Raw genomic sequence first — 14,231 nt, forward strand, 5'->3', positions numbered from 1 at the left:
TTAGCTCTACTGGCTAGAGACCAGAAGAGCCTATGCTAGGGATGCGCGATTTTATTGGTATACCGGTATATTGCGATTTTTTAATGCGTGATACGTATCGTGATGCGGAGACTAAAATACCTGTATTTGGTACATAACTATAAATTCCGGAAATTATTCATTTATTTGTTCAAACTATTGAATGACAATAACAGGAAGTGTAAAAAATGTTGAAAACAGTTAAACAACGGCATCAAAACATGCTTTATATTAAATAAATGAAAATTTAAAAAGTAAAGTTATGTTTTTATAGCATATTTTTAAGAAATATTATGGAAATTCATTTGAAATTGTAGTAAAATATGCGTGTAAAAATATCACGATTTATCGTGATATTTTTGGGAAAAAATCGTGATATATCTCGATACGAAATTTTTGCTGATACCCATCCCTAGCTTATGCGATAGTAAGGTGTTGGTCGTCTGTCTGTCTGTCAACAAAAGCTACTCCTCCTATAGTTTTGGTCTGATTTCAATATTACTTGGCACACAAGTAAAGTATACCGAGATACATAATTTTTTTTTTATCGGATTTTGATTTTGATGAGCGGTTTTGCCATGTTTACTAAAATAGAAATTTCTGTAATTTTTTTAAAAATCTACTCCTCCTTTAGTTTTAGTCAGATTTCCATGAAAAGAGACCAAATCAAGGATCATTATTCTATTTATTGCTGTTGCAAAGTTTCAAGTCCAACTGCTTCTTATCTCTTCCTTTGTTAGAAGTACAAACCAGTAGAGCTACAGTCTCGAATAAGACTTCTGGTTAAACAAATATTCAAATCATGCATCTTTGTGACATTCTGGATAAATATAAGCTAATTTCAGTCATGAAGATTGAAGGTCATGTGCCTGAAATGATTTAACGTTCAAAATGTAATCACTCCAGTAGTCCAGTATGCTTTCTAGGTCATGTGCCTGAAATGATTTAACGTTCAAAATGTAATCACTCCAGTAGTCCAGTATGCTTTCTACCCAGATATAGTGTAATTTTGCTAGGATGAAAAAATCAACTAATTCAAATGTGCCACCACATTGCCTGTTATTTTTACTAAAATATCTTAAAACAAATACTTTTTGATAAAAAATATAATCACTGAAGTGTCTCTTGAAATTCTATGCCTGTTTTTTCTACAGAATATCCCTTAGAATTATTGTGACCTTTTTGCACTTGCAGTTCTGCACTTACAAGAGTGAAAACTCCATCAATTTAAATTTGCAACCAAAATCCCATTAACACTAAATAAAATATTTAAAAACAATCACTTTTTAAAAATATGAAATCAATGGAAGCGTTTCTTGGAATTTTATAGCTGTTTTTCTGCAGACTATTCAAATATCCTTATTCCTTACAATTATCGTGACCTTTTTGCACTCGTAGCTCTTCACATTCAAAAAGGTATGTGGAATAAATTCTGTAAATATTTTTTTCAAAGGTTTTAATTCCTTAAATCCATTAGTTTTGAAGATATTATGGAAATTTTTTATACACAAACAGAATATGTACAAAAGGTGTTATTTTTCCATACTGGGTATAGGAATAGCCTGACGATAAACTAATTCTCCCTGTATCCATGGTAACAAATCAAATGACGTCACCAAACTTACGCAGTAAGTGACCTTGATCTCACTTTGTATGCAAAGTTTCAAGAAATTTTGAAAAACTTGCTTTCATAGCATTCTGCATGGTTTTCTCGTAGACACGCATTTAAAAAGTTGCAGAAGACACCAATTTTCAATGGAACTTTCTTCCGGATAATATTGTCCACAGGCATCGCCCACAAAGATAGTGTGGACACTATTTTCTTAAGGAAAATAACCCTTGAAATTGGTCATTTTGATGCTTTTTCTGTTTGAAATAGAGAAATGCATCAACTTAATGACGTAATATTTCCAGAATGGTACTCCTTCGGGCCATATTCTTTCCTGATTTATCACAGTCATATACTCAACTAATATTTAAACCAGTTTCAAAACTTTTTGAAAACATTAAATTTTTAGGGCACAATAAAGCTAAAACCGTACCTTCTTCTTCAGACATAATCGGGATTAAATCCAGATAGTCTGCGTGAAAATTCAATATGGAAACCTACACCACATCAATTTTTCCAGCCATCATCGATGTTTATTTTTTATCATTGCATAAAATAACGAGCGTCAGGGAGGTTAAAAGTTTTTTTATATATATATAGTACGGAATTATAGAATGAGACCTACCTAGCCTAATTTTGTGCAAGCAGATTCACAACGGAATTCGTTACTTGAGTTTAAACAATAACTGTTAGCAGAAGAAATAATCTATTACTGATGAACTGATGATACTGTTTACTTTCTCTATTCTTTATGTATTCAACTTTTTATTCCATATACATGTATTTCATACAGACGTGTCCACGTAATCCTTTTCAGAACTTCTGCATCAGACCATTTTTCTACTTCGAAAGGGGAGTCACGATTCATTATTTCGCGCCAAATGTCACGAGTAAATCTTCGCACCTTTTCTTTGAAATGTATGTTCTATTGAATGGGTTCGATTCTCATATACCGGTATATCATTGTATGTACCGTACAAATTACTTATTTAATAGCATTTGGAGGTCAGAGTATTTATGTTTTCAAAGACAGATTATCCATTTCTAAAATCTGCCAGATCCAACAATTCCTTCACATTCCACTGATCCTTATGGTAGTTTCCTTCAACAAGAAGCTCGACTGTCTCCGTAAACTCTGACCTGCCCATCGGCAATCTTCAGCTGACTCCGCTACCTCCATACAAACCTCAGATGTGATTGGTGGAGGAATATGTATCCAATCGATTACATTTCTCCGCTGAAAACTGCCTTGTAACTCATTTCATATTTCGCTCTGCATAAAGTTCTTCAGAAAGTTTTTATCTCTCTTCTTATTCTTCCTTTTATAGTTGTTTTGATTACAACATCATGTAAGTAGTCATTGAAAGCAAAAACATAGTGTTGAGCGTGCCACAAAGTAACTCAGATTTCAAAGGTATTACAAATAAGATCTCATGACTGTATCAGCAACATGGTAGAACACCGTTGACGTCCGAGGTTAGTGTGCGAGGTATAAGCCTACCGAGGAGCTACGAATGCTCGTCGGAGTGTACGGAGAGAGCCGCCATTTTGGACCCCGCTTCAAATTTTAAAATGCCAATATCTTGAGTTCGATTTTATCTATTTGAAAACAAATTATATATTAAGCATTTTCAGAAGTGCTTCTATTAACAGTACTACTATCAAATAAAAATATTGAAAATCAAAAAAGTATAAAAATTCAAATTTTTAAATTTGCAACTGATAACAACCGGACGTACTGATGACGAACAAAAAGTCAAGTCCCGGCGAGTATTTATCACGATCTATAATCCCTGAAAGTTTCACATTGATATCTTTTACCGTTCTTGAGATTATCCGCGGACAAAATGACATTTTAAATTCAGAAAATGGTCCGAAACTTGGCACTGGAAGTGAATTTCCAAATTTTCTCTCAGATAGATCAGGTTCATGTTACAACACATAATTCCTGAAAATTTCATGTAAATCCATCCAATAGTCTTCGAGAAATCGCGTGCACAAAATTAGAAAGTTAAAAAAATAATAATAACTAGAAACTCATTGCGAGCAATGAGAGGTCTTCCGTCCGATTCTGAAAATAAAAACGAAAATTCAAGCTGAAAAAGTGAAAAAAGAAATTCACACACTATGGAGATTTAACCCTGGTCGTCAGCGTGAAAATCCAACGTGCTAACCATTAACCATTCACTTTTTTACATCACTTCCTGTCACGACTGGAAGTAACGACGATACAAGATTTTCTCACGATTAAAAAAACTGACTTGAAAGTTTTAGTCTTCAGTAGTTTCCTGTTGCCAAGCTATATTGTGAGAAATAATTCTAATTTTTAGGACAGGTAAACACGCGACCAGAAGTGAATTGTAAAAAATCTCTGAAATTTATCTAGACATTTGCAGTTTCTACAACATACGTCAATTCATTTCAGGAACTTTATCGATAAGCAATATTTATGAGAAAGTCAAATATCAAAATAACGTAGTTTATACCTAAAACCGGAAGTTGACGTTTTATGTTTCCAGTTGAATCAAACATATTTCTAAACAGCGAAAGAGATGCACTAAAGTGATGCAAGTTTTAATTTAAAAAAGAAAAGTTAAAGTTTTTGATTTCTTTCATCACTTCCTGTGACAAGCGGAAGTGACGACTGACGCTTTTAACCCAAATGGTTTCGCCTACTCCTCAAGGTCTATTACTCATAAAAGTTTGGTTTTTTAATCTTTTACCTGTTTTTAAGATCTGATCAGACAACTTCTCATTTTGAGGACAGGAAAACACGCGACTGGAAGTGAATTTTTGAAAGATATTTAAGGGTACTTTAGACATTTTCACTCTGAATAACATATTTAAAATTCATTTCAAATACTTTATCTATAAAGAATATTTATGGGAAAGTAAAATATTCAAATTATGTAGTTTTTCTCTTATAATGGAAATTTGCAAAAAAGATGCAATTAGGGGATGCAATTTTTAATTAAAAAAAGGAAAGTTGAAATTTTTGATTTCTTTGATCATTTCCTGTGACAACAGGAAGTGACGGCTGATGCTCTTAACCCAAATGGTTTTGCCTACATCTTAAGGTTTGTTGTTCATATAAGTTTGGTGTCTTAATCTCTAACCGTTTTCGAGATATTTCTCAGACAACTTCTCCTTTCGAGGACAGAAACATAGTGAAAATGCATTGATTCTTTGAAAATCTTCTTCTCTGCTCCTGGGTATTAAATTAACTAACTAAGTGCATAGTTATGATGAGCGTGGTTGCCTCTTCCAAAACTGTGAATTCCATGGCCCCTGGGTCAGGGGTTCTGGTGTTGGGGCAGGGCTCTATTGATTATATAGTGAAAATACATTAATTCATTGAATATTGATTATTTAGGAAAATTGCATTAATTGTTTGAAAATCTTCTTCTCTGCTCCTGGGTATTAAATAAACTTACTTAGTGCATAGTTATGATGAGCGTGGTTGCCTGTTCATAAATTGTGAATTTCATGACCCCTGGGTCAGGGGTTCTACTGTTCTGGTGTTAGGGCGGGGCTCTATTGATTATATAGTAAAATTGCATTAATTCTTGAAAATATTCTCCACTACTGGGTATTAAATAAACTAAGTAAGTGCATAGTTTTGACGAGCATGGTTGCCTATTCCAAAACTGTGAATTTCATGGCCCTTGGGTCAGGGGTTCTGGTGTTAGGGCGGGGCTCTATTGATTATATAGTAAAATTGCATTATTTCTTTGAAAATCTTCTTCTCTGCTCCTGGGTATTAAATTAACTAACTAAGTGCATAGTTATGATGAGCGTGGTTGCCTCTTCCAAAACTGTGAATTCCATGGCCCCTGGGTCAGGGTTTCTGGTGTTGGGGCAGGGCTCTATTGATTATATAGTGAAAATACATTAATTCATTGAATATTGATTATTTAGGAAAATTGCATTAATTGTTTGAAAATCTTCTTCTCTGCTCCTGGGATGAAATAAACTTACTTAGTGCATAGTTATGATGAGCGTGGTTGCCTGTTCATAAATTGTGAATTTCATGACCCCTGGGTCAGGGGTTCTACTGTTCTGGTGTTAGGGCGGGGCTATATTGATTATATAGTAAAATTGCATTAATTCTTGAAAATATTCTCCACTACTGGGTATTAATTTAACTAAGAAATAGTTATGGTGAGCATAAGTGCCTTTTCAGAAATTGTGAATTTCATGGCCCTTGGGTCAGGGGTTCTGGTGTTAGGACGGGGCTCTATTGATTATATAGTAAAATTGCATTATTTCTTTGAAAATCTTCTTCTCTGCTCCTGGGTATTATATTAACTAACTAAGTGCATAGTTATGATGAGCGTGGTTGCCTCTCCCAAAACTGTGAATTCCATGGCCCCTGGGTCAGGGGTTCTGGTGTTGGGGCAGGGCTCTATTGATTATATAGTGAAAATACATTAATTCATTGAATATTGATTATTTAGGAAAATTGCATTAATTGTTTGAAAATCTTCTTCTCTGCTCCTGGGATGAAATAAACTTACTTAGTGCATAGTTATGATGAGCGTGGTTGCCTGTTCATAAATTGTGAATTTCATGACCCCTGGGTCAGGGGTTCTACTGTTCTGGTGTTAGGGCGGGGCTATATTGATTATATAGTAAAATTGCATTAATTCTTGAAAATATTCTCCACTACTGGGTATTAATTTAACTAAGAAATAGTTATGGTGAGCATAAGTGCCTTTTCAGAAATTGTGAATTTCATGGCCCTTGGGTCAGGGGTTCTGGTGTTAGGACGGGGCTCTATTGATTATATAGTAAAATTGCATTATTTCTTTGAAAATCTTCTTCTCTGCTCCTGGGTATTATATTAACTAACTAAGTGCATAGTTATGATGAGCGTGGTTGCCTCTCCCAAAACTGTGAATTCCATGGCCCCTGGGTCAGGGGTTCTGGTGTTGGGGCAGGGCTCTATTGATTATATAGTGAAAATACATTAATTCATTGAATATTGATTATTTAGGAAAATTGCATTAATTGTTTGAAAATCTTCTTCTCTGCTCCTGGGATGAAATAAACTTACTTAGTGCATAGTTATGATGAGCGTGGTTGCCTGTTCATAAATTGTGAATTTCATGACCCCTGGGTCAGGGGTTCTACTGTTCTGGTGTTAGGGCGGGGCTCTATTGATTATATAGTAAAATTGCATTAATTCTTGAAAATATTCTCCACTACTGGGTATTAAATAAACTAAGTAAGTGCATAGTTTTGACGAGCATGGTTGCCTATTCCAAAACTGTGAATTTCATGGCCCTTTGGTCAGGGGTTCTTGTGTTGGGGCAGGGCTCTGTTGATATATATAGTGAAAATGCATTAATTTTTTTAAAAATATTTTTTATCTGCTCCTGGACATTAAGTACACTTAGTAAAAAGTTATGATGAGCATGGCTGCCTCCTCAAAAATTATGAATTCCATGGCCCCTGGGTCAGGGGTTCTGGTGTTAGGGTGGTTTCCTATTGATTATATAGGGAAAATGCATAAATTCTTTCGAAATCTTCTTCTCTGCTCCTGGGTTTTTTTTCAAACAAAGGAAGTGCATGATTATGATAAGGAAGAATGCCTCTTCCAAGTAAGTGAAATTAATGGCCCCTGGGTTAGGGGTTCTGTAAAGGGGGGGGGCTCTATTGATTATATAGTGAAAATGCATAATTTCTTTCAGAATATTTTTTTTCTACTACTGGTTATAAAGCAAAGAAACAAGTGTATAGTTATGATGAGCAAGGGTTTTTCTTCCAGAATTGTTAGTTCATGGCCAATAGGTCAGATGTTCTGGTGTAAGGATGGTGCTTTATTTATTTAACAATATAGTGAAATTGCATTTCTTTGAAAATCTTCTTTGCTTCAGGGCATATTCGAGGCAAATAGAGTAAAAGTTTTAATATGCAAGGGTATTTTTACCAGAATTTTGAACACCTGGACCATTTAGTCAAGTGTTCTGGTCCTGGCCAGGGCTCAATTAACTTGTAGTATGCTGAACAAAGTTATTCCCCTTTACCATACACCTTTGATAATTAATCGCTGTAAATAATGTATTTGAAAGGTTAATAGAATAAGAGAATTATGCAAGAATATTTATTGTATAATACAAAAAGTACTTTCATAGTTTTAATGATCAGGTAGACTTGGAAATAATAAATGAATAAAAATGAGACAAAAATAACTTATCTTTTTAAATATTCTTCTAAGGCCAAGAGAGCAGGGTGAGAAGTAATATTATGGGGTTAAAAAAAAAATTTTGTTAATAGTCTGCATGGTAATAGTGATAAATGGGGGACGTATAGATACTATACCAATTATTTTGTTCATACTAATCATAGTAATTTTCATGCTTTTGGGCAACAAAGCTTCATTTATCAGTTTATGGATCCTCTAAGTTGTTGTTTTGTACTCAGGTGACTGTTAAGGCCCTTGGGCCTCTTGTCTTTATTTACTTTGTCATGACTGGAAGTGCTCCAAACAAATAAAATGTTCATTCTACACTTCAATTTTCACAACTGATCATCCCTAAAAGTTTCCATGTAAAACTACACATGTTTGAGACAACTTCTGGTTTTTAAAAATAATTTGCATGGTTATAGTCTAACATGTGCATTAGCTCAACATTTCTATAAAAAAAATTGCAAAATTCACTTTTTTGCATCGCTTCCTGTCACCACCGGAAGTGACAGCAATGTACGATTTTCACATGATGTTGATAAACTGATGACTGACTATCAGTCCTGAAAGTTTTAGACTTCAGTCGATTACTGGTGCTGAGCAATTTGGTGAACAAAATCTCATTTTGAGGACAGGAATACACACGACCGGAAATGAATTTTACGAAGAAGTTTGACGTCACTCTAGACATCTGCAGTCTCAATAACATATATAAAAATCTTTTAAAGAACTTTATCAATAAGCAATATTTATGAGAAAGTTAAAAATTCCTATTACGTAGTTTTTTTCTCATAACCGGAAGTAGTATGTGTTTTGTTTATAGTTATGTGCAACAAGACAGGGAAGATTGTTTGTGAAAGAGAAAAACACGTACATCATCATCCGTGAATTACACAAGTGGGAGAGGCAGCGAAGTAATATAATACCCATTATGAATTTGATTGATATCTTGATTGGTGATGAACCAGAGGAAGGAATGGAGAACTTGCACAAGGTGGAAATTCCTGAACACCTGAAGGAGAAGTTCATAAAGGAAGATCAGGAGGATGAGAAGGAGTATATGCATTGAAACTGCTAATAGATTTTTACTTGTAAATCACAAAACTGTGCATTTATTATTGTCAAATGGTTTTGTACAGTGTTCTTCGCTCTACTGGTCAGAGACCAGAAGAGCTTATGCCATAGAAAGGTGTTCATTGTGGTGGAGAATATGGATTGCTGTTCATCAGAAAAATATTCATATAGAAGTTTTTCTCTGAATATCAAACCATATTCACCAACTTAAGAGTTGGTAGATACATGATATTGATTGGGCCCAACTACTTTATCATTGGTAAAAGAGTATCCAATTTTTTTTTTAACAAGTCAAACACAAAGATTAAAAAAATTCAGATTTGATATAGCACATAGAATGTTTGTTTGTTTGTTTATTGTTTAATGTCCCTCTTGAGAATTTTTCACACATATGGAGATGCCACCATTTGCCGGTGGAGAGCTACAAATTTTGACCTATATTCGGCACTCAGGGCCATTGAGCAGTGAGGGATCTTCTTCCTGCAAGCACCTACTGCGACACGGGACCTCGGTTTATACGGTCTCATCCGAAGGACCAGTCTCCACATCCCACAGTGGGATTAGAACCCGTGACGTAAGGATCAACTCCCTATGCCTCGACTCTAGAGTGAATGCTCTAACCACTGCTCCACGTGGGCTACAGCACAGAGAATGAAAATCAAACTTGGATATCCAGATTGCAGAGTGAGTCTTTAACCCACTATGCTACCCCTTCACTTTTTAAAATCAATGCTTTGTGCCACATATATACAGCGTATATATTTAATTATATTTTAAACAGTAAATCCCATATTTTCTGAAAATATTACTGCAATACTTAATTGTTTATAGTAATTGTGGGTTATCGCAACAGTACAGTAACAACTAATTAACTAAGATAGGATTAATCATAACGGCCAATTAAGTTTATTATACCCCACGCAACTAGTTGCGGGGGGTATAATGTTTTTGACCCGTCCGTCCGTCAGTCAGTCCGTCAGTCCTGTTTTTTTTGTCAGCACAACTCCTCCTAAACCGCTGCACAGAATTTCGTCAAACTTTGCAGATATTTAGGGCACAATGTGTAGATGTGCATACTACCAGGAAATTTCGATTCCTTTATTTTTTTCTGGGAATTTTGGCACTTTTCAACTTAGATTTTTGGCCATATCTTGAATATAGAGATGAACAGTTTGTCAGCACAACTCCTTTTATGCCGCTGCACAGAATTTCGTCAAACTTAGCAGATATTTAGGACACAATGTGTAGATGTGCGTATTACCAGGAAATTCTGATTCCATTATTTTTGCCCTAAGAGTTTTGCCTATTATTGAAGAAACTTTCCAGCTAGGTAATAAGGAAATCCACACTTGAATCAGCCTTTGTAATGACATTTTTTGTGAAATATTTTATGACCTTAAAAGACCCCTATTGATTTTGAGGTCAAAATATTAATGATTTAACACACACACAAAATTTTGAATCTTGGATAGTTCTCTCTCTCTCTCTCTCTCCCCCCCCCCCCCCCCCCCTCCCTTCAAATTGGTGCTTATAAATTCATAAGTACAGTATATAAACAAATTCATATGACTACATCATAATTTTGTTTCCATCAATTATTTAAATGTGTAAGTTGTCATGTGTTGGACATGGACTTACACTCATTAACAAATCGAAATCACTGAGGAATTTAAATAACAGTTTGTCAGCATAACTCCTGCACTGAATTTCCTGAAATTTTGTAGGTATTTCAGACATAATGTATAGATTTGTATATTACCAAGAAATTTTTATTCCATTATTTATCTAGAAACTTCAGCCCAATTAAATTTGTAACATGCAAAGATTTGAATGTCCTTATATGCAAGAAGTTTTGATGTGATGATTTTTTGCAAGTTAATGCCCCTTTTTGAATCATACTGTGTATTTAAAATGCACTGTGCTATTCAGTACATGTTGCATTGTCAAGTTTTGGGGGAGCGTGGGGTATGTGAGCTTGCTCACTTTTTCTTTCATTCACTTAAAACATGGTAAAAGAGATACAATTATATATATACAAGGACATTTACAATTGATCAAGCGGGTTTGGTGTGGGGGGGGGGGGGGGTTAAATTAGATATATCTAAAGAGAAAACAGACCAGACTAATTTTTTTGAGAACATGACTTCACAAAATCTCATAGTATTTGGTTTAGAACAAGTTTTCTGGATCCAAGAACTTTTTACGCAAATAACATAAAACATTATTCCAAAATATAGTCCTATCATTTCTTGTTTGGATGTTAAAAAAACAATGATTTTTTTCAGTTATGCCCACTATTTATTAAATTCAACTTTTTTTCTTGTATGTTGAAGTTCATTCAAGCTTGACTAAGAAATGAAAATGACCAATAAAATTCCGAAGAAAATGGTTCCTTGTACTTTATTTCCATATTATACATTACCGTACACGTCAATCAGGAATACTGTTTAAAAATTTACATTTTCCCCCACACTATTACATATTAATCAGAAGCCATATCTTGACCGTTTCTATCCAGTATGCAAGTCCGTAGTGCCCTCCCCCCTTCCTGAATAACTGGTAATGGAAAATGAGGGATAACAACAGAGACGCCCCCCCCTTTCTCCCCACAAAATATGTTCTTCGCTTTTTAACTCTACTGGTCAGAGACCAGAAGAGCTTATGCGATAGTAAGGTGTCCGTCGTCCATCCGTCTGTCTGTCTGTCTGTCCGTCTGTCTGTAAACAATTTTTCAAAACGCAACCCCTCCTACAGTTTTGGTCTAATTTCAATATAACTTGGCACACAAGTAGACTACACTAAGATACATAATTTAGTGCATCAGTTTTTTATTTTGATGAATGGTGTTGCCATGGTAACTAAAAATAGAAATTTCTGTGAAATTCCTTAAAAATGCTATCCTTCTACAGTTTTTGTCTATTTGAATATAACTGGGCACACACTTAGATGCATAATTTAGTGCATCAATTTTTCGATTTTGATGAACGTTGTTGCCATGGTTATGAAAAATCGAAATATCTGTGAAATTCCTTTAAAACGCTACTCCTCCTACTGTTTTGGTCTGATTTCAGTATAACTTGGCACACAAGTAGACTACACTAACATACGTAACTTAGTGAATTGGTTTTTTTAATCCAATAAAAGTTGTTGCATTGGTTAATAAAACTAGAAATTTCTGTGAAATTGCTTTAAAACTCTACTCCTCCTACAGTTTTGGTGTGATTTCAATATAATTTGACATACAATTAGACTACACTGCGATACATAATTTAGTGCATCAGTTTTTATACGGCTGTCTTTAGACGGGATGTATTATGTTATCGTCCGTCCATCAGTCTGTTAGCTTTTTTCGTGTCTGACTCATAACTTTAATACTATTAGACCTAGGATTATCAAACTTTGTCAGCTGATACTTCTTGGGTAGAAGGTGTGTCGCACATTTAAAGTAGGTCGCTCTGACCTTTAATTAAGATGCTATTGCCAAATATGGAAAAATCCTGTCCGGCTCATAACTAGAAAACTATTGGACTTAGAATCATCAACTTGGCCAATTTATGCATCTTAGGTAGAAGGTGTATCGCGACCTATTTCAAGGTCACTGTGACCTTTGATTTAAGTGAAATTTAAAAAAAAAAAAAAAACTGTCTTTTTACTATTAGATTACACAGTCCCAAAAAATGCAAGAGTGTTGCATTATCCTTATTTTAAAAAATGTTAAATCAAGAAAATACTTATTTTTTTCATTACATACTTTACAGCAATTAATCTATAACAAATGTAATGATTCAAGAGAAATTCCACCTCTCCCATGGGTTTAAGTATCAAGCACTGGTCAAGGAGAATTTGATAACAGAAAAATGCATGTCAAATTAGAGAGAAATTAATGAGTTTAGTGTGAGGAGCTAACTGGTAGAGCATCTCTGATCAAGCAGGTGTTATCTATATCTCTTGGGAACTGGGCAAAAAGAATCAGCCGTGTTGGATTAAATAGTTGGCTGGACTAACTTTTAAAATGAATTTGGTGAAAAGTAATTAAAACTTATTTGATATTGTATAATAAGAGTAATGCAGGAACCTTATTAAAAATGTTGCATTAAGATTACAAATATCTAGAACAAGTTTTTTGTTTCTCTTTTTTTTATAAATCTTTGTAACAAATTCAAAAAAAATCTTTGTTTTCAAATTTAATTTCAGAATGACATAAATATGCATTTTTATTGCACTACAAAGCAGATAGTATGGATAGATCCATCCCTTGGGAGTAATGAGTGGACATGCATCCAGTTAAAGATTAATTAATGAGTTCAGTGTAGGGAGGCTAGCTGTCTCAATCATTTCTGTTAGAGGATCTCTGATCAAGCAGCTCTTATCTGTATCTTTTGGGAATTAGACAGAAGAACTGCTGGTCAGTTTATAGCATATGTCATTTGATGGCCAGCCTTTTATTTTTAATTAATTTGATATAGATTAAGTTAAGACTAAATTGATATTGTTTAATATGATTTTTTTATTTAATTTTTTTGAAAATATCAACTAATTCAGAGCATCATGTCTAACAGATCTGAAAGCTGGGGGGGGGGGGGGGGGGGGGCTGCAGATGGGCATTTTTCAAGCTCTAACACAACCAGTTGAGGATCTATAATGTAATCTTTGTTATAATTAATGCCTACACCACAGGAGATGTATAAACAAATATTATAAGGAATTGAAAAATCCTTGAAACCCTTTATCAAGGTTGACATGATTTTCTTGCACTCTAAACTGTTTATGACAATTGAACAATATTTGACGGGCGTATCATACTGTGGCAAGGCACTTTATTGATTTTGATAAACGGTATTGCCAATTTTACTAAAAACAGAAATTTCTTTGAAATTACTTTAAAAAGCTACTCCTGCTACAGTTTTCGTCTGATTTCAATATAAGTTGGCATTCAAGTAGATTACACTACGATACATAATTTAGTGCATCAGTTTTTGATTTCAGTGAATTGTGTTGCCATGGTTACTAAAAATAGAAATTTCTGTGAAATAAAAAACTCAACTCCTCCTACAGTTTTCATTTGATTTCAGTATAACTTGGCACAAAAGTAGACCACATTAAGATACATAATTTTATTTATTTCTGGCTATTGCAAATTTTCAAATCCAAGTGCTACTTTTGCTTTGTTATACGTACAGACCAGTAGAGCCTCATCAGAGGCTTCTGGTTTTAAATAGTTTTAAGTTTTTCCTCAAACATTTTTAAAAATCATTTTAATTTTTTTATTTGCTTGTCATTTTTTATTTAAATTTGCCTTTTCTTTTCTTTTTTTCACCCCCTTCTTTTCTTTTGAAAAGC

The 14,231-nt window shown here is 34.2% G+C and overlaps 1 protein-coding gene across 2 annotated transcripts in view; it reads left to right on the forward strand.

Moving 5' to 3' along the window:
* Positions 1–9,229, forward strand: part of LOC133206152 (protein HGH1 homolog) — a 62,619-nt gene extending 53,390 nt beyond the window's left edge. For both annotated transcript variants that reach the window (XM_061342083.1, XM_061342082.1), the window contains one exon: positions 8,641–9,229. In XM_061342083.1, the coding sequence (XP_061198067.1) occupies positions 8,641–8,886 (246 nt within the window). In that variant the 3' untranslated portion in view covers positions 8,887–9,229. The remainder of the gene's footprint in view (positions 1–8,640) is intronic.
* Positions 9,230–14,231: the final 5,002 nt, after the last annotated feature.

This window comes from Saccostrea echinata, unplaced genomic scaffold, assembly GCF_033153115.1.
Source record: "Saccostrea echinata isolate AGI-Se365-2 ecotype Australia unplaced genomic scaffold, CSIRO_AGI_Sech_v1 ptg000054l, whole genome shotgun sequence".
In the NCBI taxonomy this organism is placed as follows: domain Eukaryota; kingdom Metazoa; phylum Mollusca; class Bivalvia; order Ostreida; family Ostreidae; genus Saccostrea; species Saccostrea echinata.